This window comes from Hyla sarda, chromosome 4, assembly GCF_029499605.1.
Source record: "Hyla sarda isolate aHylSar1 chromosome 4, aHylSar1.hap1, whole genome shotgun sequence".
Classification (NCBI taxonomy): domain Eukaryota; kingdom Metazoa; phylum Chordata; class Amphibia; order Anura; family Hylidae; genus Hyla; species Hyla sarda.
The window spans coordinates 215,881,382-215,906,917 of NC_079192.1; the positions used below are offsets into that span (position 1 = coordinate 215,881,382).

The window sequence follows — 25,536 nt, forward strand, 5'->3', positions numbered from 1 at the left end:
CCTCCAGCCTTCTTGGGTATGATGCAACAAGGTTTTCATACCTGGATTTAGAGATTTTCTGAGATCCTCTCAAGCTCTGTCAGGTTGGATGGGGACCATCTGTGGAAGCTAATTTCAGGTCTCTCCAGAGATGTTCGATTGGGTGTAAGTCAAGGCTCTGGCTGGGCCACTCAAGGACATTTACAGAGTTGTCCCTAAGCCACTCCTGTGCTGTCCTAAATGGGCACGGTCATTAAAACTAATTTTTACTATTGCACTTTTTATGGTAAATAAAAAATATTTCTAATTTACTTAACAAAAATTAAGTTTTCTATGTTTTATTTGTGTTTAAAAAAAGCTCCCACTAGGTGTCTCCCTCCTTGTCCAGGGCAAATTTTTCCCCATCGTTTGGACAGACTTTGGACTCTTGCTGGCCTGGCAGAAGTCCAAAACAGGAAATGCTGAGGGGGGTGTTTGCAGCCTTATCCAATCAGAGCTCACCTCACACACTGAACTGCTATGGGCTGTGTGTAGCAGAGCGAGGGAGGAAGTTCTCCCCTGTATGGCTACAGATGATCCAGTCTCTGAATCTGACTGAGACTGTGAGGAATATACAGAGCAATATCAAGGTAGAAAATAAAGGCAGGGGGTGGGTTATCATGATGGGGTAGTGAACTGGGAGGTATATAAAATTTAACAAGATCAAGAGAAGTACTCTTTAACTGTGTGCATAGGGTCATTGTCTTGCTGTATGGGGAACCTTTGACCTAGTCTGAGGTCCAGAGCACTATTGATCAGGTTTTCATTAAAAATATTTCTGTTCTTTGCTCTGTTCAGCTTTTCCTTAAAGATTGGCTTCTTTCTAACCACTCCCAGATTGTTGGCTTGCTGCAGTGATAATTTACCTTCTGGAAATTTCTCCCATCTGCAGAGAAGATATTTGGAGCTCAGCCAGAGTGAACATTGGGTTCTTGGCCATATTTTTTTTTACCATGGCCCTTCTCCCCTGATTACCTAGTTTGGTGGGATGGCCAGCTCTAGAATGAGTCCTGGTTGTTTAAAACTTCTTTCACTGTGCTCTTTCAGTGCAGAACATTTTTTGTACCCTTTTCCATAGCTCTACAGGCAGTTCTTTCCTCCTTCATACCTTGGTTTTTGCTCTGATATGCATTGCCAGTTGTGAGACCTAATAAGAACAGAGCTGTGTATTTCCAAGCCATGCCCAATCAACTGATTTTACCACAGGTGACTCCGATCAAGGTGTCGAAAAATCTCAAAGATGATGAAATGGGAACTAAATTTTAACTGTCATAGCTAAGGGTCTAAATACTTGAAACATTTATGCAAACATTTAGTTTTTTCTTTTTAAAAATGTTAAAATATTTCTAAAATACTGTTTTAATATTCATATGTTTTTTTTTAGCACAAGGTTAGAACATGTAAACAAAAAATTTAAACAAAAGTGAAAGGGTCTAAAGACTCTCTCAATACCTTGTGTGTATTTCTTTTGGGCTAAACTTTTTATTTGGCAATACAATTTATTAATTTATGAATTGACCAATTACAACCTATAGGTCACTAGGGTGACCCAAAAATTACCCTTTTTCCCCATTTATAAACAAACTGGGGGAGATTTATCAAAACCTGTGCAAATGAAAAGTTGCCCAGTTGCCCATAGCAACCAATTAGATTGCTTCTTTCATTTTGCAGAGTTCTTGTTAAAAATGAAAGAAGCGAACGGATTGGTTGCTATGGGTAACTGGGCACCTTTTCATCTGGACAGGTTTTGATAAATCTCCCCCACTATCTTTATTAATGTTCAAAAAAACACACCTAACATAAAGGTGCCCGCTGCCCTCTTGACAAAGCTGCGTCTAGCAGCGAAACGTGTCGAGGGGGCCTAGCGATTTATTTTAATGCAGTGTTCACTCCTATCCCTCAGTGTATACTGCAGATGCACAGGGGAATTAACAAATATTGAGTGAGAGTGGCCAGGTCGGCACTCCAGTGTTTCTATTATTATATGGAGTGAGTTACACTGGGATTTTAATCATTTATGTTAGGTGTGTTTTTTTGAACATTAATAAAGATAGTGGGGGAGATTTATCAAAACCTGTGCAGAGGAAAACTTGCCCAGTTGCCCATGGCAACCAATCAGCTTGCTGCTTTCATTTTTATGAAGGCCTGTGAAAAATGAAAGAAGCAATCTGATTGGTTGCTATGGGCAACTGGGCAAGTTTCCCTCTGCACAGGTTTTGATCAATCTCCCCCAGTTTGTTTATATATAGGAAAAAGGGTAATTTTTGGGTCACCCTAGTGATCTATAGGTTGTAAACCTTTTATTTGGCTCCGATGTAATTTTTTGTTGTTTTTAGAGCCATTGGCTCCTAGGAGATTTTTTTAGTCTGGAAAACAGTGCTCTGGCCATTTATTAGAGTTTTGGAAATTCAACGTGTAAATTCTGTCTCTTGATATTAAAGTAGACATTCCACACTGCTGAACTCCTCACAGGAACAATGTGCAGTAAAGCTAAGCAAATGTTTTTCTCCCAAATCTAATTTTGTCGATTTGTGAATCAATTTACAGTCCGTTTACAATCATGCAAGTCACATGTATTGGTAAACATACACTGATCAGCTAAATGCTAGATGAGATTGAGATCTGAGGAATTTGGAGGCCAAAGTAGACAATCTGAATTATTTAAACAAAATGAGACATGTCAAAAGTTTTGATCAGTCAGCGTCTGGGTATTCTCCCACTTTTTTCTACTGGGCATACATTACATACTGAGAGCAAATCATTATTTCCTCTTTCCCACTGAACCTCTTTAATTTCAATATTTTATAAAGTTCAAAACTTACAACAATTAATTCCATGGGAATAGGAACTGGCAATTTCTTCTTAAATCGATCATTTATTTCCTTTGTACCCAGCAGTAATACCACACATATGATCCCAATAATCAAAGTGGCAATATTGGTTGTACTGATATTGGACAGTACTGCAATTAAACTCTAAAAGAGACAAAGAGAAGTTAGAGCGTACCTGTCAAAAAAAACAAAAAAAAAAAAAACAAGCCTTACACATCCCTTAGCATGCCTATTCATTGTTGCACTGTTTAATCTTTTAACAGCCTGTTTTAAGCAGGCTGTGGCGTTAGCATTGTGCTCACTTTGTTTTCATCCAGGAGGAAGGTGAGCATTAACCCCTTCATGACCCAGCTAGTTTTGGCCTTCATGACCCATGAGTCTTCATGAGTCTGTTTTTTCAAATCTGACATTAGTCTCTTTAAGTGGTAATAACTTTGAACTGCTTTTACCTGGCGAAGTGATTCAGAGCTTGTTTTTTCGAGACATTTTGTACTTTATATTAGTGGTAAATGTTTCTCTCTGTTTGAAACTCTCTACTTGTAAGAGAAATAGTCATGCCAAATAAATTTAGTTATTAATTCACATCCACAACATGTCTACTTTATGCTGGCATCATTTGTTAAACATTCTTTAACTTTTTTACAATATTAGAAGGCTTATATTATTATGAGCATTTTTTCAATTTTTCTACATAGCCACCGTCTTACTGGGCACGGCGAGATGCCGCGAGTAGCACCCAGTATCTGCATGTTGACATGTACGTCATAGGTCGGGAAAACCTTCCCGGTCATGACGTACATGTAGGTCATGAGTCGGGAAGGGGTTAAAGGGTTCCTCCAATGGAAAAAAAAATAAAAATTTCAAATCAACTGGTGCCAGAAAGTTAAACAGATTTTAAATTACTTCTATAAAAATAATCCTTGCAGTACTTATCAGCTGCCGTAAACTACGGAAGTGGAGTGTTTTTTTTTCACTTTGACCACAGTGCTCTCTGCTGACACCTCTGTCCTTGTCAGGAACTGTCCGGAGCAGGAGAGGTTTGCTATAGGGATGTGTTCCTACTCTGGACAGCTCCTGACAGACAGAGGTGTCAGCAGAGAGCACTGTGCTCAGACTAAAAAGAACAACTCGACTTTGTCTGGCGCATACAGCAGCATCAATAAGCACTGGAGGGATTTGTGATTTTTAAATAGAAATAATGGAGTCAGCTGATATGAAAAAAAATTGTTTTCCACTGGAGTATCCTTATAACAGCAATGACGTGTCACATTGTTGCCTCCCTCCTCTCTCTGGACCAAAGCAGCCTTTCCCACATGGCCCCTTAGCCAATCAGCGCTTCATGTAGACCTTCTGTACGATGCTGGGGCAGAGAGATCACAGCTGCACTGACTCTGTGTGAAAGCACTCCCTTCGAGGCAGGTCATGCCCACACCTTCACAGCAGCCAATGCAGCTGTGATCATCTTCCCTGCATACCGGTTCACTTTATGGCCTGTATCCAGTGTGCTATGTGAGGAGTTGTCAGTGTGGAGGAAGATAGATGACTCCTAGTGACAGCAATTTTTAAAACATTTTTTCAGAGGTAAATGTGTTCAGTAACAATAAAAAAATATTAACAGTGAAAGGCACAGATAAAACAAGTCCATATACCAAACATCAGTACGAACAGAAGTGATTAGCTAAGAGGTAAGGTAAGGTACACGTCATGAAGATGTGAAACAAAATAGCCAATTAAGAAAAGGAGGGGAAGGGAAGGAAAAATTTGTAAAGAAGGGGGGGGGGGGGCTGAGGGAAAGGGTAGGCCAGGTCTTACCTGGTTCTCAGTTGGAATTGCAAAAGCACGGTTCAGGAGGGCTTAAATTGTATCCAGGATGCACAAGCATTTAAAAATTTGTCATGTGTGCCATTATGCCAGCTGATTAGTTCCACTCTATAAAATTGCTAAACTTTATCGATCCACTGGGATTTTGAGGGAGCGATTGAGGATTACCATAACGGGTATAAGCAATTTTGCTGCTGTAAGTGTGTAGCTAATGAGGAGGTGGAGAGGTTGTATACTGATGTAGTGGCCCAGAGGAGGACCAACTCCGGAGTAAGGGGTAGAGCGTGCCCAGATATTCGATCAAAATGGAAATCTCTGACCAGAAAGGATGTATCACTGAGCAGAACCATATATGATCAGAGTGAAAATGCCAACAGAGATCTGTCTGTTCTAAATTATGATCAGATAGAAATGCCGGTGTGTGGTATCACTTAGTGAATCATTTTTAAGAGTTCTTGTGAATGTGTACACACTGGGAGAAACCATGCGAGTGTTGGGAAAGAAAAAATTGTTCCTCTGAGAAAGGAAATTCAGTTTGGTGTACTGATGTGGAGAGATAGGTTTAGCGTAAATTTAAGAGAGTGGGAGATTCAGTGGATGTGGAAACGCCAGTAACGTTTCCAACCAGTTTACAGCCTGGAGAGAAGGAATACCTATATAAGAACATTATAATAACTACCGTATTTTTTAGCGCATAACATGCACTGACGTATAACACACACCCTAATTTTAACAAGGAAATTTGAGTTAAAAAAAAAAATATTATATACCGGTACATTTAAAATAAAAATGATTTGAAAGCTCTGAACTTAATGTTAGAATAATTATTATTTTAAAATAAATTAGTTTTTTTTCTAACTAAATTTACTAGTTAAAATGAGGATTACCGGTATAGTGTATGCTCTGAGAGCACTCAGAAATATGGCACTGACAGACACACACATTCATTTTATATTTTATACAGTCCTGTTTTGTGCTGATGCCGGGGCTGAAGAGACATCACCTGGCTCCCGACATCAGAGAGGCTGCGAGAGAGCTGTGCAGGAGAAGACCGGGCAGCTCTTTGTGGATCAGCATACACAACTGGATTGTGTTATACACCGACAAACATTTTTTATGTGCTATAAACCCATAAATATGGTATATTATAATCAGAAGAATTAGCTATATAGTTAAAGTAATTTTATGAAATACAAAGTTTTTTTTTTTTTTTTTTTTTATATAATGACCGTGCCTCTTTAAAACATAATGTAAGCAGTGACAGGAATGGTGGTCAGAGATCGCTATATTTCTCCAAGGTACAAACACATGTATATACCAGGTTTCAGGAAGCACATATCTCTTCCAGGGAAAGCTGGGTAAGATATGAGAAATCCAGAAAGAACTTTCTGGACCATAGCTGCTAAGGGACTTTGGTAAACTCTGTTTTCGGGCCTGGATTGTATGGGACAGGCAGGTTGGTACTGGGATCTGTCATTCCCTTTCTGGCCAGTCCAGGTTTTCAGTGTGCTGAAGATCGCTTGTAACTGGGCTTACAAAAAGATATTATTCAGTCTGCAAGTAAGGCTGTGAGGAAATATGATCTCTGATGGGAGAGAGAAAGACTCCGATCTACTTGCCTCTTTTGGGCCACTTGAATAGTGTGCAAGTAACGCATTTTGATTACATTTTTAATAAAATACTTTTGCTGAACAGTTTTCAAATATACAACAAAGACAAAAATAGGTTATCCAACAAGGAGAAGCATCCCTCTCCTTTGCTGTTTTATGTGGTTTTCTTCGCTCTACAGAGTGTATCTCCCATAATATCCAGACTCTGACCAGTCGAAAACTATATAGTTATACTTAACATTCTGATAAAATTAATAAAGAACAAGATCATCCTATTTAACCTTATAGCCTGTTCTAATGCCATTGTCATTATCATTGCCTCAAAAAGATCTATTTATTCCCCACATACCCAACAAACTCGATAACATTGGATAACTGTTAACTAGCAGAATACAATTATACCACAAACATATCACAGATAAAATATAACTTACATATATGACTGCTAGAGGTCCGCTGTATCTATTAGTTTTAATTCCCGAGAGGTATTTCAGCTGAGATATGAAGACATGAACTGCTGCTGCTGTTGTGAATCCTCGCACCAAAGGTTCAGTCAGGTAGATGGCTACAAAGCCAAATCTAAATATACCTAGGCACAACTTATGACAAAACAACATATCAGTATAAGTCCTACATATTCATTTGACATTTTCTATGGGAGTTTATTTATTATGCAATAATTCTTTAAAGGGGTATTCCAGGCCAAAACTTTTTTATATATATCAACTGGCTCTGGAAAGTTAAACAGATTTGTAAATTACTTTGATTAAAAAATCTTAATCCTTCCAATAGTTATTAGCTTCTGAATTTGAGTTGTTGTTTTCTGTCTAACTGCTCTCTGATGACTCCTGACTCTGATGTCCAGCTCCTATGGGGATATTTTCCCATCATGCACAGCTCCCGGGACATAACATCTTCAATGAGCAGTTAGACAGAAAACTTCAGAAGCTAATAACTATTGGAAGGATTAAGATTTTTTAATAGAAGTAATTTACAAATCTGTTTAACTTTCCGGAGCCAGTTGATATATATATATATATATATATATATATATATATATATATATATATATATAAAAAAGTTTTTGCCTGGAATACCCCTTTAAATGCACCTTCATTTTGCTATCAGTCATTACAGAATATAGTACCATTAAATACTTAAATGGGTTGTCTTTTGAAGACAATCCCTCTCCATATACCCCAATGGGATATATGGATGTCAAAGATGGAAGTGTACTGTACACGGCTCAGGACTTTATTTTATGATGCAAAACAGAGCTCTTCCCTCTGTGTGTAATATATACTTGTAAAGTCTTCTTTCTCTTACTTAAAGGGGTACTCCGATGAAAAACGTATTTTTTTAAATCAACTGGTGCCAGAAAGTTAAACAGATTTGTAAATTACTTCTATTAAAAAATCTTAATCCTTCTTGTACTTAGCTGCTGAATACTACAGTGGAAATTCTTTTCCGTTTGAAACACAAAGCTGTCTGCTGAATCACAAGCACAGTGCTCTCTGCTGACATCTCTCTCCATTTTAGGAACTGTCCAGGGTAAAAAGGAAATTCCCATAGCAAACATATGCTGTTCTGGACAGTTCATAAAATGGACAGAGATGTCAGCAGAGAGCACTGTGCTAGTGATGTCAGCAGACAGTTCTGTGTTTCAAAAAGAAAAGAATTTCCGCTGTAGTATTCAACAGCTAATAAGTACAGGAAGGATTAAGATTTTTTAATAGAAGTAATTTACAAATCTGTTTAACTTTCTGCCACCAGTTGATTAAAAAAAAAAAGTTATTCCCCAGAGTACCCCTTTAATAAAAGGAACTTAAGGAACCTGTCCTTACTTTCTAGCTGCCACAAACCACAATCATTAGGACAGTCCTAGACAACATCTCCCTGCCCCATCAGCCTTGATTGACACATGTCCCCCTTGTTTGGGTATACAGAGACACTTGTCAATCAAGGCTGGCAATAGCCACCAGGGACAGCCCTCATGACTTCAGGTTTGAGCAGCACATAAATGAAGACAAGATCCCTCTGATAGTAAATCAATCCTCTTCACATGCACTGACTTCCAGATAAGTCTAAGCAAGGCTTATACAAAGCAGCACATCTGAGCACATAGAGCTCCAGTGTAAGTGTGTGAGGGACAGAGTGTTCGGAAACATATCATCACATCACTGACATCTGGGGCTATGTCAGGCCCTCTCTACTTCTTAGACCATCTTAAAAACTTCTTCCTGGTATCACTTGCAGCTTTTCCCTCCCTTACAGTGACCAAACTAGGAAATAAAAAACGTTTCCTCCTTCTGCCCAACAACAGTCCTATGTTCCAAATGCTGCATCTAGATCTTTGCTCCAAGTATTTGAACGGCAAGGTTGTGAGCTTAAATATGATACCACATGGCCATCATTTAAGTCCATGATGTATTATACATAAGCTTGGCAGTGAAGTGTACAGTTTGGATATAAAAAACATATGATGAGGGCATGGGCAATACTTATACAGAAATCATAGAAATTGGTTGTATATGGCCACTGCAATATAGAAAGAAACATATAGTGAAGTTTATAATCCTGAGGAGATTAGTTTTTATATTCTTTTATTGGTTTTCAGTGTTTTCTAAAACTGTATAAAAACAAAAATTAAGATGGCAAAATTTTAATACCAATTCTTATGGCAAAGTGCATATAAAATACATAAATACATATTTATTAAAAAAATATATACATAAACATACACATACAAGTATATATTGGGTAGTGAACTGCTTCAATATTTAAGCATTAAAATAGTACCTGAATTAGACCAGAAAGCAAAGTGATTGCCACAACTACTCTCACTCTCTCTGCATCTCTTTTTTCAATCTTCTGTAAGTGCTCTGTGCTGTTTGTGACATTGGCTTCCACTATATTAAACATTGCATCTGGGGCTATTCGAATAGCAACTCCACCAACCATCAGGCTGATAACAGCAAATGTACCTGTAATGTGCACACCATTTTAGTTTTTTGTTTTCATGTCAAACAATAACCAATGAAAATATAACATTTATCAAAAAAATAAATAAAAAAGAAACCCAACATGTAATTTGTCATTTGACCTTTACCGTATATTGCCCTCAAATAGAGGCAAAATGTCCCACATGGTCACTTAATGTAAAGCAGAATCGAGAGCATTTAGCCATAGATATATGCCGACATGGTTGGTTGATTATAGCCAAAAAACACAATCTTACCTTGAATTTCCTGATATTTCTAACTATGTGAGAATGAAAAAGGGCTACAGTGACCAGCCTTACTGTAACCACATTGCATCTTGGCTATAACAGATTGTGGTGTTGCTATTTCACAACATCACATTACATGTTGCCAAAAGGTTCCAGCCTTGCTCAGAGCTCGATAATAAGGTCAATAGGGATTCATACCAAGATTGTTGGTATAGTCTAGATGAAGCACCACAACTCCTTCTGAATTCTATCAAACACAAAACCTGTCTAGCTATTACAACAACTGTTTAAAGTCAGGGAGAAGGAAAATGCAGTGGGGGCATGTCGTCAGGAGTGGTGCAGTGCAACTAAGAGTATTAAGTAGTAGGCTGTACATTTTTCCAGTGTCATTTTTGGGGATATGAAAGTAAACACAGACACAGGCAGAATATACAAACTCCATGAAGATGTTGCTCTTGGTCAGATTCAAACCAAAGGACCCCAGTGCTGTAAGGCAATAGTGCTAACCACTAATCTACTGTAACTTCTTTTACCACAACAAGATTTCAAACACTCCTATTTGTGGGAGAACCGCAGCTCTCTTCCTGGCCGATGTGGAAATGCCAAAACTACACAGAAAACTTATATAGTAGTGAAAGATAAAGAAATAAATTTAGATGTCATTCAAGGTCTGTATAAAGCTGGGTAACAAACTAATGCCAGCCATTACGGGATGTCACCCTTCATCTATGTAGGAGACATAGATAAATAAGAAAAAAGGATAGAATAATTGTGACAAAGGAGGTCTGTTCATAATCCTATATGCCTTTTTATTTCCATTTTAGAGAGAGTGATGCTCTTTCAAAAAATGTGCATTTCGGGATGGCTGTGTTTTTTTTTGGAAAACACTTCTATTGTAAGTATTTGTGTAACTACATATTAACTTCTGCAACAGGCAATGTGGTACTCTAAACCTAATTCATAATGTCACATCTACTTCCTATGCAAAAAACGTGCACGGAATAACACCTAAATAATTACTGTAGAACAACTAAAATGTTAGCAAGCAGAAGATATAACATGTTTTTCAAGCCAGTAAGCAGCCATTATTATCAGTGTTTGCTGCCCTGCAGCTGTTATGTGTCCTTATCCTAGTGAGGCTGAAGATTAGCTTTCACAATGTCCACATGATTTGAGGTTACATGTCCACATGTTTATATCTTATCAAGCAACATAGACTCATTTGAGCCTATGAAAACAACAATTTTGCAATCTGTTGTACCAGCTACATTACACAGTCTGTTGTACCAGCTACATAACCCAGTCTGTTCTTGTGCCTTTGTGCACTGGCTCTGAAAAGCATATGCCTTCTAGATTATTCTAACTAAATGCTTTTCACTATATGCAACAAACAAAGTAGGGTTCCCATCTAGAATGAGGGCTCGTCAGCCCCCTATGGCCTGATTGTGGCTGAAGGAGGTGGTTTGGAAGCCGGAAAAAAATGGTCCGGCTGTTCTACACAGTTTGCTTAGCAAGTGACAGTTTTCGATGTCTCCAATCTGAAAATAGGTGTGAGCCCCAGAGGTAGGACCCGCATCTAGGGGACATTTGTGGATATGTCATAAATGTCTCAGATGGGGACACCTCTTTTAACATATAAAAAAAAATAAACACAAAAACAAACAAATGGAGAAATACAATAGAAGCGTAGTTAGAATGGTTGAACAAAAACAAATTAAAAACACACATGTTCATCAAGTTTTACCCCTTAAGGACCAAGCCCATTATCACTTTAAGGAACCGAGCATTTTTTGCACATCTGACCACTGTCACTTTAAGCATTAATAACTCTGGGATGCTTTTACTTTTCATTCTGATTCCGAAATAGTTTTTTCATAACATATTCTACTTTGTTAGCTGTAAATTTTCGTCCATACTTGCATAATTTCTTGGTGAATAATTCCCAAATTTTATGTGAATTTTGAAAATTTTGCTTTTTTTTAAACTATGAAACTTTCTGCTTATTAGGAAAATGGACATCTCAAATAAATTATATATTGATTCACATATAAAATAGGTCTACTTTATGATGGCATCATAAAGATGACATGTTTTTACTTTTGGAAGACATCAGAGGGCTTCAAAATTCAGCAGCAATTTTCCACAAACTTTTCAACATCTGAATTTTTTAGGGACCATTTCAGTTTTGAAGTGGATTTCAGGGCTTTCATATTAGAAATACCCCATAAATGACCCCATTATAAAAACTGCACCCCTCAAAGTATGACATTCAGTAAGTGTGTTAACCCTTTAGGTGTTACACAGGAATAGCAGCAAAGTGAAGGAGAAAATTCAAAATCTTTTTTAAACTCGCATGTTCTTGTAGACCCAGTTTTTTTACATTTTTACCAGGGGTTAAAAGGAGAGAAATCCCCCCAAAATGTGTAACCCAATTTCTCTCGAGTAAGGAAATACCTCATGTGGGGATATAAAGTGTTCTGCGGGCGCAGTAGAGGGCTCAGAAGGGAAGGAGCGACAATGGGATTTTGGAGAGTTTTTCTGAAATGGTTTTTGGGGGGCATGTCACATTTAGGAAGCCCCTATGATGCCAGAACAGCAAAAAAAAAAAAAAATACACCCCTCAAGGAACGTAACAAGGGGTACAGTGAGCCTTAACACCCCACAGGTGTTTGACGACTTTTCGTTAAAATCGGATGTGTAAATTTTTTTTTTTTTTTCACTAAAATGCCTTTTTTTCCCCAATTTTACAATTTTTACAAAGGGTAATAGGAGAAAATGCCCCCCAATATTTGTAACCCCATTTATTCTGAGTATGGAAATACCCTATGTGTGGACCTCAAGTGCTCTGCTGGTGCACTACAATGCTCAGAAGTGAAGGAGCCACATTTGTCTTTTGGAATGCAAATTTTGCTGAAATGTTTTTGGGGGGGTATGTCGCATTTAGGAAGCCTCTATGGTGCCAGAACCGCAAAAAACAAACAAAAAAAAAACACATGGAAATCCACTAATTTGGAAACTACAACCCTCAAGGAACGTAAAAAGCAGTACAGTGAGCCTTAAAGCCCCACAGGTGTTTTTTACACTAGAATGGTGGGGTTACCCAAAATTTTTCATTTTCACAAGTGGTAATAGGAGAAAATGTCCCCATAAATTTGTAAATACATTTCTTCGGAGTAAGGACATACCTCATATGTAAACTGCACTGCTCTGTGGGTGCACACCAGGTCTCAGAAGAGCAGGAGCGCCATTCAGCTTTTGGAGAATTTTGTTAGGGGCCTTGAACATTTACAGAGCTACCATGGAGCCAGAACAGCGGGACTACTATGGTAGTGGGGGGGGGGATGAAAATTGCAATTTTACTACTTATATGCCAATTATGTTCCCAGAATGATGACCCAGAGCACAGCCAAAAGTAAAAAATATGCCTGCCCCAAACCCTATGCTCTGGTTCATCATTCTGGGAATGTAATGTGTGTGGCCATCCCTAACCTTTTAGAGGCAACATAAAAAAAGACCACGATGCTAGTGACTCAATGACCCCTGACCCATTTTTGGAAAAAATACCCTCAGAGGTCTTATAATTTAATTTATTTTTATTTTTATTTTTTATTTTATTTTTTTATTTATTTATTTTTTGATGAAAGAGTTTTTCGGGCAGTTTAGTGGTTTATGGGGTTAAAATTTGGAATATATTCTAGACTTGGTATATTGGGGTTAAATAATGGGAAACTAAGATGAAAAAGGGAAAATTTAGTACTCCATGGAAGTGTGATACTCCCTGAAGCAATCCTTAATGAAAAGGCCGTGATGATAGGGGCAAGTGTCACATTGAGTGGTGGTGCCTTCCGTATCCCCCTCTTGTAACACACTGAATTTTTTCTCGATCCTGGCACTTATATTTCCAGGTCCTTGGGGACTCTGGCCTGCTCTTTCCCGGGACTTCTTCTTGGAACTGGAGGAATGTCCCTGTGTTGCCAGCGTACTGGGACAGTACAAAAGAGTTGTACATGGCAACCTGTACCAAGTAGACGGCAACTTTTTTGTACCATACCCGTGTTTTCCGCATTGAGGACTTGATCAGAGAGATCAACTCCCCCCCATATACCAATTGTAGTCCAGAATACAATCGAGCTTAAGGACCGTTGTTGTGGTACCTCGCACAGGGACAGGTGAGCTGCCGTTAACATGAATTGTTGTCAGCATAATCCCTCTTATCCTTATACCTGAGCAGGAACAGGTTTTCATAGGTAAGGGCACAGGACTCAACCTTGGGCATAGGAGAAAATTGTCTGGAGAAAATTTAGAGGGAGGCCTCTCTGGTTCTTCTGCGAGGTCCCACAAGCGGACGTGGATCTGGCGGCGAGGGATGTGAACAGAGGGATGCTGGTATAAAAGTTGTCCATGTTCACGTGGTAACCCTTATCCAGCAATGGCTGCACAAGGTCCCAAAAGAGTTTCCCGCTAACACCCAGAGTGAGGGGACATTTGGGGGTTCAATACAGGAATCCCGTCCCTCATATACTCTAAACTTGCAAGTGTACCCTGAGGGTGTGTGTGGGGGGGAAGGTGGGAGGGGGGGGGGGGCGTGGGGAAGTGATAAACTATATCACACACTGTTATTAAAAAAAGGAAGGAAAAAAAAAAAAGTGACCAAATGCAGCCCCCCCGGAGCCCTAATAGGGATCTGGTCAGTGGGGGGGGGGGGGGGGGGGGGGGTCCCTGGCTCCTTCTCTCAGCTCTGCCCACTGACAGAGCTCTGTGGGCTGCCAGAGCTGAGAGAAGGGGACATTAACCCCTCCTCTGCCAGCAGCTATTGGTCCGACCAATAGCAGCTCATCTGGGGAGGTGACGCGATGGCCACCTCCCCCCCAGCAACAGGACGTGACTGGTGGTGTATAGTACACCGCTGATCACCTTCTAATTCAGGGTCATCGGCTCACACGTGACCCGTATGACCGTAATCGCCGCAGATTGCTGGGTGTGATCGCCGAAATGGGGGTTTCTCACCGGCAAGCGGCGGAGACCAGAATTTCCACGGGCGTACAGGTGCATTCTGGGTCCTTAAGGGGTTAACTAAGTAAAATCTATAAAATAAATAAACAGAGAATATTAAAAAATATATATATATATTACATGTGCACATGCGTTACCTATTGATACATGTCTTGATGAAGCAAAGAAAGTGTACAGGAACACTGGATAAAATGAAGAATATAATCCAAACACAGGGGGTACAGCTGCCAGCAAGGCATAGGCTAAACCTGAAAGATAAAACAACCAAGTTTTTCTTCTGAAAACTAGAAAAAGAAATTCTTGAAATATTAAATTATGATGATGTCCCGAAGGAGGCTGCCAAAGCCTCTAATGATCAGCTGATCCTGGGATAAGAGCCTAAAGGTGGTCACACATTTGTAATGTGGTATTACATTTCACCCTTTCAAATATACAGTGGGGCAAAAAAGTATTTAGTCAGCCACCAATTGTGCAAATTCTTCCACTTAAAAAGATGAGAGAGGCCTGTAATTTTCATTATAAGTATACCTCAACTATGAGAGACATAATGAGAAAAAAAATCTATAAAATCACATTGTCTGATTTTTAAAGAATTTACTAGCAAATGAATATGGAAAATAAGTATTTGATCACCTACAAACAAGCAAGATTTCTGGCTCTCACAGACCTGTAACTTCTTCTTTAACCCCTTGGGGACCGAGCACATTTTGACCCTAAGGACCAGAGCATTTTTTGCAATTCTGACCATTGTCACTTTAAGCATTAATAACACTTGGATGCCTCTACTTATGAATTTGATTCAGAGATAGATTTTTTGTGACAAATTAGTGGTAAATTTCCGTCGATACTTGCATCATTTCTTGGTGAAAAATTAGAAAATTTTATGAAAAAATAGAAAATTTAGCATTTTTCTAACTTTGAAGCTCTCTGCTTGTAAGGAAAATAGACATTCCAAATAAATTATATATTGATTCACATATACAATATGTCTACTTTATAATTGCATCATAAAGTTGACATGTTTTTACTTTTTGAAGACATCAGAGGGCTTCAAAGTATAGCAGCAATTTTCCAATTTTTTAAGTAAATTTCAAAATCTGTTTTGAAGTGAATTTGAGGGTCTTTATGTTGAAATACCCAATAATGGACCCAATTATGAAAACTGCACCCCTCAATGTATTCAAAATGACATTCAGAAAGTTTGGTAACCCTTTAGGTGTTTCACAGGAATAGCAGCAAAGTGGAGGCGAAAATTCATAATCTTCATTTTTTTACACTAACATGTTCTTGTAGACCCATATTTTTACAAGGGGTAAAAGGAGAAAAAGCCCCCCAAAATATGTAACCCAATTTCTCTCTGGTAAGGAAATACCTCATATGTGGATGTAAAGTGCTTTGTGGGCGCACTAGAAGGCTCAGAAGAGAAGGAGCGACAATGGGATTTTGGAGGGCAAATTTTGCTGAAGTGGCTTTTGGGGGCATGTCGCATTTAGGAAGCCCCTATGGTGCCGGAAAAGCGAAAAACACCCCACATGGTATACTATTTGGGAAACTACACCCCTCAAGGAATGTAACAAGTGGTAAAGTGAGCCTTAACACCCCACAGGTGTTTGACAAATTTTCAAAAACAATTGTACGTGAAAATTAATTTTTTTTTATTTATTTTTTACTAAAATGCTGATGCAATGCTGAATGCAAATTTTTCATTTTCACAAGGGGTAATAGGTAAAAATGTACATAGTGCGCTCTCACTCCTGAGCCATGTTGTGTGCCCGCAGAGCATTTTACGCCCACGTATGGGGTATTTCCGTACTTGGGAGAAATTGTGTTACAAATGTTATTTTATTTTTTTCCTTTTACCTCTTATGAAAATGAAAAGTATGGGGCAACACCAGCATGTTAGAGTAAAAAATGTAATTTTTTTTACACTAACATGCTGGTGTAGACTCCAACTTTACCCAGATGCAAGCGTTACACTTGCCTTCTCCACCAAAAATACTGTACGTCAGTTTTCCCCAAAAAGGGTGCCTTCAGCTGATGCAAACCCCCCAACATGCCTGGACAGTCAATGGCTGTCCGGCAATACTGTGAGTATAACAACTCCCAGTATTGCCGGACAGCCATTGACTGTCCAGGCATGTTGGGGGGTTTGCATCAAAACGGAGCCTCCAGCTGTTGCAATATAACAATTGCAACAGCTGGAGGCTCCATTTTGGAAAAACTCCAGACGTGTTTTGCATTTTTATTGGGGGGGGGGGCGACAGTGTAAGGGTGTAGTGTATATGTAGTGTTTTACTATTTAGAGTTAGTGTAGTGTTTTTAGGGTACAATCACGCGGGCGGGGATTTACAGTGAATTTCCTGCTGCCGGAGAATTTGCTGCATCTCAAACTTGAAGCGGGAAACTTGCTGTAATCCCCCGCCCATGTTTCCCAACCAGCTTGCCTCCAGTTGTTGCAATACTACAACTGCCAGCATGCCCAGACAGCCAAAGGGCAGGTTGGGAGTTGTAGTTATGCAACAACTGGAGGAGAACAGTTTGGAGATCACTGTGTAGTGATCTCCAAACTGTAGCCCTTCAGATGTTGCAAGACTTCAACTCCAAGCATGCCCAGACTGCCTAGGCATGCTGGGAGTTGTAGTTCGGCAGCATCTGAAGCGCCAGATGTTGCCGAACTACAACTCCCGGCATGCCTGGACAGTCTCGGCATGCTTTGAATTGACATCTGGAGCGCTACAGTTTGGACACCATTGTATAGTGGTCTCCAAACAGTGCCCTTCCAGATGTTGCAAAACTACAACTCCCAGCATGCTGAGACTGTCCAGGCATGCTGGGAGTTGTAGTTCTGCAACATCTGAAGGGCCAGATGTTACAGAACTAAAACTCCCAGCATGCCTGGACAGTCTGGGCATGCTGAGAGTTGTAGTTTTGCAACATCTGGAAGGACAGTGGTCTCCAAACTGTGGCCCTCCGATGTTGCAAAACTACAACTCCCAGCTTGCCCAGACAGCCAAAGGCTTTCTGGGCATGCTGGGAGTTGTAGTTTTGAACCTCCTAGAAGCAGCAGTGAAGATCACTTTACGGCAATCTTCACTGCTGTATCTGGGACGCTCCTGCCTCCACTTGCCTGCCGCCTCCTGTCAGATGCTGGTCCTGGTCCCCGCACTGCAATCGAGCTAACAGACGCCAGTCCCCGCCATCTTCCCGCACATCGCCGCCATCTTCCCCTGCTCTGCCCCGACATCCAGGGGCATGCAGAGTGGGGGATCTCAACTGACACCCCCCTCCCCTGCCCTGCGATTCGCCGATCAGTACTGATCGGCCAATCGCCGGCGATAGGAGGAGGTTGCACCCCTGCCACCTCGCTCCTATCCTTTAGGATGATCAGAGCTGTCTCCGACAGCCCGGAAAAGAGGGATGATCGGAGCCATCAGGTCATCAGAGACCCGATCAGCCTGGAATCGCTGCAAATCGCCGATCTGAATTGATCGGCAATTTGTGGCGATTGCCGACGCATTTGGATGATCCAGAAGAGGATTTGGAGAATGCCAAATGGTCAGATGAAACCAAAGTACAACTTTTTGGTAAAAACTCAACTCGTTGTGTTTGGAGGAGAAAGAATGCAGGGTTGCATACCTACTGTGAAGCATGGGGGTGGAAGCATTAGGCTTTGGGGCTGCTTTTCAGCAAAGGGACCAGGATGACTGATCCGTGTAAAGCAAGAATGAATGGGGCCATGTATCGTGAGATTTTAATTGAAAACCTCCTTTCATCAGCAAGGGCATTAAAGGGGTACTCCGGTGGAATTTTTTTTTCTTTTAATCAACTGGTGCCAGAAAGTTTGTCTTGTCCACAGTGCTCTCTGCTGACACCTGATGCCAGTATCAGTAACTGTCCAGAGCAGCATAGGTTTGCAATGGGGATTTTCTCCTGCTCTGGACAGTTCCTGATACGGGCATCAGGTGTCAGCAGAAAGCACTGTGGACAAGACAAAAAATGAATTCAAAAAGAGAAAAAATTCCTCTGTAGTAGACAGCTGCTAAAAAGTACTGGACGGGTAAAGATTTTTTAATAGAAGTAATGTACAAATCTGTGTAACTTTCTGGCACCAGTTGCACCGGAGTACCCCTTTAAAGATGAAACGTGGCTGGGTCTTTCAGCATGTCAACGATCCCAAACAAACCGCACGGGCAAAGAAGGAGTGGCGTTGTAAGAAGCATTTCAAGGTCCTGGAGTGGTCTAGCCAGTCTCCAGATCTCAACCCGTTAGAAAACCTTTGAGGGAGTTGAAAGTCAGTGTTGCCCAGTGACAGCCCCAAAACATCACTGCTCTAGAGGAGATCTGGATGAAGGAATGGCTCAAAATACCAGCAACAGTGTGTGAAAACCTTGTGAAGACCTTTTGACCTCTGCCATTGCCAACAAAGGCTATATAACAAAATATTGAGATGAACTTTTGTTATTGATCAAATACTTATTTTCCACCATAATTTGCAAATAAATTCTTTAAAAATCAGACAATGTGATAGTCTCATAGTTGAGGTATACCTATGATGAAAATTACAGGCCTCTCATCTTTTTAAGTGGGAGAACTTGCACAATAGGTGGCTGACAATACTTTTTGCCCCACTGTAGATAGGCAATAAATGGTCACGTCAAATCTCTTGCTCAGGTTTTTTAACAGGCAGCCCCCTCAGATAAAATAGAGTATTCAAAGACAAAGACATTCTAAAGCTGGGTTCACACTACGTTTTAAGCAATACAGGATCGTATACGACTAGAGGGAGTGAAAACCGCGCGCTCCCATATCCCAGCCGTTTCCGGCCCGTATGTAATGAACTTCAATGAGCCGACTGGAGTCAAACGCTGACTCCGATTGGCTCATTTTTGCCCTGTATATGGTTCTCTAACTGGACCTAAAACAATGGTGTACCACGGTTTTAGGTCCAGTGGGAAAACCGTATACAGGACAAAAATGAGCCAACCGGAGTGAGCGCTTGACTCCGGTAGGCTCACTGAAATGCATTACATTCGGGTCGGATACGGCTGGGATACGGGAACGCTCGGTTATCGCTCCCCCCAGCCGTACACAATCCCATATTGCTTAAAACGTATGTGTGAACCTAGCCTAAAACTAAAATTTCTCCTGTTTACACCTTCCTCTTCAATATCCTAACCATTTCCATCTCTGTTTGAAGGTGTAGGGTAAGGGACAAACATTTTCACATGGGTTCTACATACTACTATCCAAAATAGTGTATACTAGTATAGGGGTTTAGGGGCTGCATCTATATAGGGGCTGTATCTGTAAGGGGGTCTGTTGCTGAGATATATCAAGGGGGCTGTATGGGGGCCTAGTGCTATATTAGGTGTGTAAAGGGGCTGCATTTTTCTGGAGGACAACTGCTATAGGTGGGTTGCATCCATATGGAGTTCTACTGCTATAAGGGGGCACAATGTAGGTACTATTACTGTGTAAGGAAATATTGATTCAGAGTTTGTATAGAACCAGGGATGGTCCTGAAGCAAGAAGCCTAAAATACATGTTTGTCAGATTCTGCAGAGACAAATTGTAGCCAGGAGAAATCATTATGAATGTCCCAGTCCGATAAAGAAGAGCAGGAAAACTAAACTACTCCAATCAAAGAAAAAAAGTCCCCTGTGACTGACTCAGAGAAGACGACAATTGAGTCACTGTATGTAACGGAATTATGTATTATTTCTGTATTATGCTGGATGGTGGGGGTGATGGTGGAATCTGATTCTAGGGAAACATTGTAATGATTGTTGTGGGCGATTCCCTACCTCTGCATTGTCCCAACTGTAAGGTCCTTACAATGAGGCCAATATATTGGGAACATTCAGAAAAAAACATACCCTGTAGAAATTACAGGTTATGAATGGGGCTTTAGAAGATCCTTCAATAAGGAAAACTTGTTTTATTCAGAAAGTTTTCAGCAATAAAGCAGAAAAGTATCAAAAGACTGACACACATCTTAGACAATGATACCTTTAAGTCATACTCTCAGATAAGCCAAGCTGAAATGCCTGCAATTGAGATGTACCTGTCAAACTGAGCTATTGGTATCTGGGGGATGACTATTGTCGATTAGAACATTTTTTGTACAGCGTCTCGATTATTTCTTAGTGAAGCTCACAGATGAAAGCATGAAGACTGGTTGGATTTACATACTCCATCTACTTAGGGATTGTATAAATAGGGGGCAGGTGATGAATCTGAGAAAGCATCATGGAAACAGCCAAGATTTAAACTCTGTGAAATTATGATGTTTTACTAGTGCTGGATGGGATATCTTATATGTACAGATATAACATGTTAACGTGTCTTGTCTCTTTGGTGGGGAGGGCAAGAAGCAACATGACACTGAAAATGAGTGGAAATCACGTGTCATATTCTGGCGTGGGACTTATTTCTTCTTTTTGGACAATAACAGAGAAGTGACCACATTTTTGACATTATGGGTATGGTAGGCTCTTTGTGGTTGAGGGGTTGTTGCCGTTCTTTCCCAAAGTGTATTACAAAGCTTTATACAATTTCATTGTGCAATAGATTAATGCTTTATTAATTTGAAACCAGAAAATGTACAAGTACAGAAAATTAGAGTATGTAGTGATCATGAGGTAGAAATTTTTCTGAACTTCCTATAACAAATTCCATTGAAGAGCCCTACCCTCAGTACAAATTGAGCAAAATTTTAGGTATATTGTCCCTGTATACATACTTACCTTGTGGTAACTGCATGACTCCTGTACTTAGTCCTGATATTAGGTCTCCTATAAGAAACTCCTTTACTGGATAACGTGGTAGCCATTTCAAAATTGGCAGAAAGCTGTATAATTGAGATTTAGCTTTTTTTGCAGTACATCTGAAACACAGGATATACATGTAGATTTAATAGAACATACTATTTTATTAGATAAAACTGCACCTTTTTGTGATCTTTTAGAAGACCAATAAGTAACTATAGCAGTCATGTACCTGTGTGTTAGCAGCTAGCTCTGCCTTTAGGCATGGCCAGGATATAGTATGGGGATCTATTACATGGCTCTATTACATGCTGTCTTTCCTTAGCAAAGCTTATTATATAACTAGCAGAGTACCCGGCGATGCCAATTCTTCCTGCCTAAATCTTGTGGGAGAGGAAAAACAACAATTATACTCTTGTCCTCACATCCCGACCTAAGGTGGGGATGAGTTGTGGGTGTATGGGGCAAAGATGATGTTTTCAGCCTTCCAAGGAAACAAAAAATAAATAAAAAATAAGTAGAGTAAGGTACCGTAAAGCCAAAGACTTGCATGGGGCCTTAGAAAAAAACTCAACCCTTGCAAATGGGGTTGAGTTAGGGTTAATTTAACTAACCTAAATTTTAAGTTGACATATAAGTAACGTGTATCAAGTTTTTCCAACCGTTTAAAATTGGAACGCACAGAGTGGTCCAGTTTCCCATGGCAACCAATCAGATCGCTTCTTTGGCAACCAATCTGATTGGTTGCCATGGGCAACTGCACCACTCTTCCTCTGCACAGTTTTTGATAAATCTCCCACAGTGAGTTTTATATACAAGATAGACATATGCAAAGCAGCTCATCACACCACCTTTTCAGGTAGCATGCCCTAAGATCTGCTCTGGCTCCAGTTACAAAGTCTCAGAAACAGATTGGGATTTATGCCAAGCCAAAATTCTCCGCAGAAGGAGAATTCTGGCTTGGCATAAATTCCAATCAGTTTCTGAGACTTCGTAACTGGAGCCAGAGCAGATCTTAGGGCATGCTACCTGAAAAGGTGGTGTGATGAGCTGCTTTGCATATTCCTTACCCAGAAAGCCGGTGGAGTGCTAATTGCCTTGAATCTCCATTCTACACCAGAAGCGGTGCTCCTCCCTAAGGAGAATACTTACTCCTTAAAGACAGACAGATAGATTTCCTTATCTCTTATATTGGGATTCAAGCCCATTTGGAAAAATATACTATAATGTCTAAACGTATGATGATAAGTGACACACACTTTTATGAACTTGTTGGACATCCCATTTCAAAACTGTGGGCGTTGATACAGAGTTCTGCCACCTTTTGTGGTTGGTTTAGAAATGGTGTTCCAATTCATCCCAAAGGAGCTTGATGGGGCGGAGATCAGAGTTCAGTGCAACGCCACTTGAGTTCCTGCAAACCAACCTTATTCAACCATGTCATTATGAAAAAATTTTGAAACAAAAAAGGGGTCTTCTCCAACCTGTCATCACATAGTTGTTTACGACTGTGTAAAATACATTGCATATGTATACACATTACTATAACTAGAAATAGGGGGCCTAGCCCAAACGCTAAAGGACCGCACTTATGACTAAGTGCACAAGACATTTAATATCTTTACATAATCTAATAGAACGCGTAAACTCATCACAATAAATTACCATGAAAAATATTTTTTAAATCCCCAATTCACACATAATGACTTCATTTCTGGGCACTGTCAGAGCTACTTCTTGTACCTTTAACCCCTTAAGGACAAAGCCCATTTTGACCTTAAGGACCAGGCCAATTTTATTTTTGCATTTTCATTTTTTCCTCCTCGGCTTCTAAAAATCGTAACTGTTTTATATTTTCATCCACAGACTAGTATGAGGGCTTGTTATTAGCGTGACCAGTTGTCCTGGGTAATGACATCACTCATTTTACCATAAAATGTATGGCGCAACCCAAAAAAAAATACTATCTGTGTGGGGAAATTAAAAAGAAAAACGCAATTTAGCAAATTCTGGAAGGTTTTGTTTTCATGCCGTACAATGTAAGGTAAAAATTACATTTTGGCTTTATTCTGTGGGTCAATACGATTAAAATGATACCCATGATTATATACTTGTCTATTATTGTTGCGCTTAAAAAAAATCGTAAAACTTTTTAACCAAATTAGTATGTTTAAAATCCTTCTATTTTGATGATCTATAACTTTTTCATTTTTCCACATAAGCGGCGGTATGAGGGCAAATTTTTTGCGTCATGATCTGTACTTTTTATAGATACCACATTTGTGTATATAAAACTTTTATACATTTTTTTTTTAATAAAATGTGACAAAAAAAAGCAGCAATTTAGTTTTTTTTTTTTTTTTTTTAACGTTCACTCCGTTCACCGTACCCGATCAGTAACATTATATTTTAATAGTTCGGACATTTACGCATGCGGAAATACCAAATATGTGTATACATTTTTTATTTTTATTTACACTATTGGGGTAAAATAGGAGAAAAGGACATTTTACATTTTTATTGGGGGAGGGGATTTAAAAAAAAAAAACAACTTGTTTTACTTTAATTTTTAATAGTTCCCATAGGGGACTATCTATAGCAATCCTTTGATTGCTAATACTTTTCAGTGCTATGCATAGGGCATAGCACTGATCAGTGTTATCGGTGATCGTCTGCTCGATCTCAGACCAGAGCAGAAGACCCCGGGAGACGGCCGGAGCCAAGTGAGGCCGCTATGCTGGATGATCGGAACCCCCGCGGCAGCACTGCGGGCGATCCAATCATCCATTTAAAGTACCGCACTGCCGCAGATGCCGTGATCTGTATTGATCACGGCATCTGAGGGGTTAATGGTGGACATCTGCACGATCGCGGATGTCCGCCATTACCGGCGGGTCCCTGGCTGCTGATAGCAGCCGGGACCTGCCGCGCATGACGCCAGTTCGGTGCTCGCGGTCATGACGGAGCATAAATGCATTCCATGGAGCGTTAAGTACCATGGCACCATGACGTACATTTATGTCCATTGTCGTTAAGAGGTTAAGGAGTGGCTGATTAAATAATGTACAATTACTGAAGATTATTGTTGTATACTTACGTATGTAAAGGTAATCACCTCAGCTACAGGGGATTAACTGAAGAAACCAAACATTTGTTTTAACCTCTAGAAATCTATCCCATTATTGAAATATTTTTTTTCAACACCACATGCATAAAAGCAATAATTTTTTTTATATTTTGTCATTGCAATTGAAGGCTTGTTTATGAAAATCTTTTTTTCTTTGGTTTAAAAGCATCTACCTATCTACAGTATATATCAATCTAAAGTTAGGATATAAAAAAAAAAGTGCAATTCTGTATTTACTTATTTGGGGGGGGGTCTTTCCCCAGCATTCACCATGCAGTATAAATGAAGAACTTGACTGGCTCACACAGAACCTCAACTCCGTCAAACCCTTTTGGGATAAGCTAGAATGGTGATTGCAAACCTGACCTGCTCAATTAACATCAGTGACTTATCATACAAATTCTCTTCTGGATAAATAGACAAAGATTATCCATAGACACACAGCAAAATCTTGTAGTCTGTATAAGAGTGACGAGTTGTATATTATTGCCTATAGATTTAAAATGGGAAGCTCCAAAATCTACTGTAGGTGTCCAAATACTTTCATTCACATAATATACAAGTAATCAGCATCAATAAAACCTCTTCCAATGACTTAAAGCAGGAACTAAGTGTTCGTAAAGAAAGGAAAAGCTAAAAGTACACGACTCTTACCGGCAAGATTGTGCTACTTTATGGAGAAAGGACGTTGGCTCTTTCTTTTTCAAATGTAAATGTTCTTGCAAATATTCCTGGGTGTATATGGGGCGATCCACACAATATTTTTGTCTCTGGCAGAGACATTCATCTTCCCCTGAAGCCAATTCCATATCACATTTCCAGTCCTTGTTAGTATCTGAAGGTCACTGAACAAAAAACATATGAACTTTAGTTTGTAACGTATGTAAAAGCATAACTCATATAGAAATATATCCATAACAAATCATGATCACCCCTGGTGATCAGGCCTGTTGCTACACAACAATCTTAATAAGCAGACAGACTGTGTAATGGACTCAAATTTACTGTACAATAGGAAGTACAATTTTTCACCAAAGTTCTTATGCATCACTGTCATTGAAACAATCTTTGACATGTTGTTCAGACAAGTCACAAGTTTAGATTGCACCAGATCTCAGTG

General features: G+C 39.7%; 1 protein-coding gene across 5 annotated transcripts in view; it reads right to left on the bottom strand.

The window, feature by feature from the left end:
- Window positions 1-25,536, bottom strand: part of SLC26A5 (solute carrier family 26 member 5) — a 110,180-nt gene that overhangs the window by 60,985 nt on the left and 23,659 nt on the right. For 4 of the 5 annotated variants that reach the window (XM_056573510.1, XM_056573511.1, XM_056573513.1 and 1 more), the window contains exons 2-7: window positions 25,071-25,261; window positions 21,269-21,408; window positions 14,660-14,770; window positions 9,080-9,264; window positions 6,715-6,879; window positions 2,841-2,993 (exon numbers count right to left, since the gene is read on the bottom strand). In XM_056573510.1, the coding sequence (XP_056429485.1) occupies window positions 2,841-2,993; window positions 6,715-6,879; window positions 9,080-9,264; window positions 14,660-14,770; window positions 21,269-21,408; window positions 25,071-25,225 (909 nt within the window). In that variant the 5' untranslated portion in view covers window positions 25,226-25,261. The remainder of the gene's footprint in view (window positions 1-2,840; window positions 2,994-6,714; window positions 6,880-9,079; window positions 9,265-14,659; window positions 14,771-21,268; window positions 21,409-25,070; window positions 25,262-25,536) is intronic. The other variant, XM_056573512.1, reaches the window with a different exon arrangement.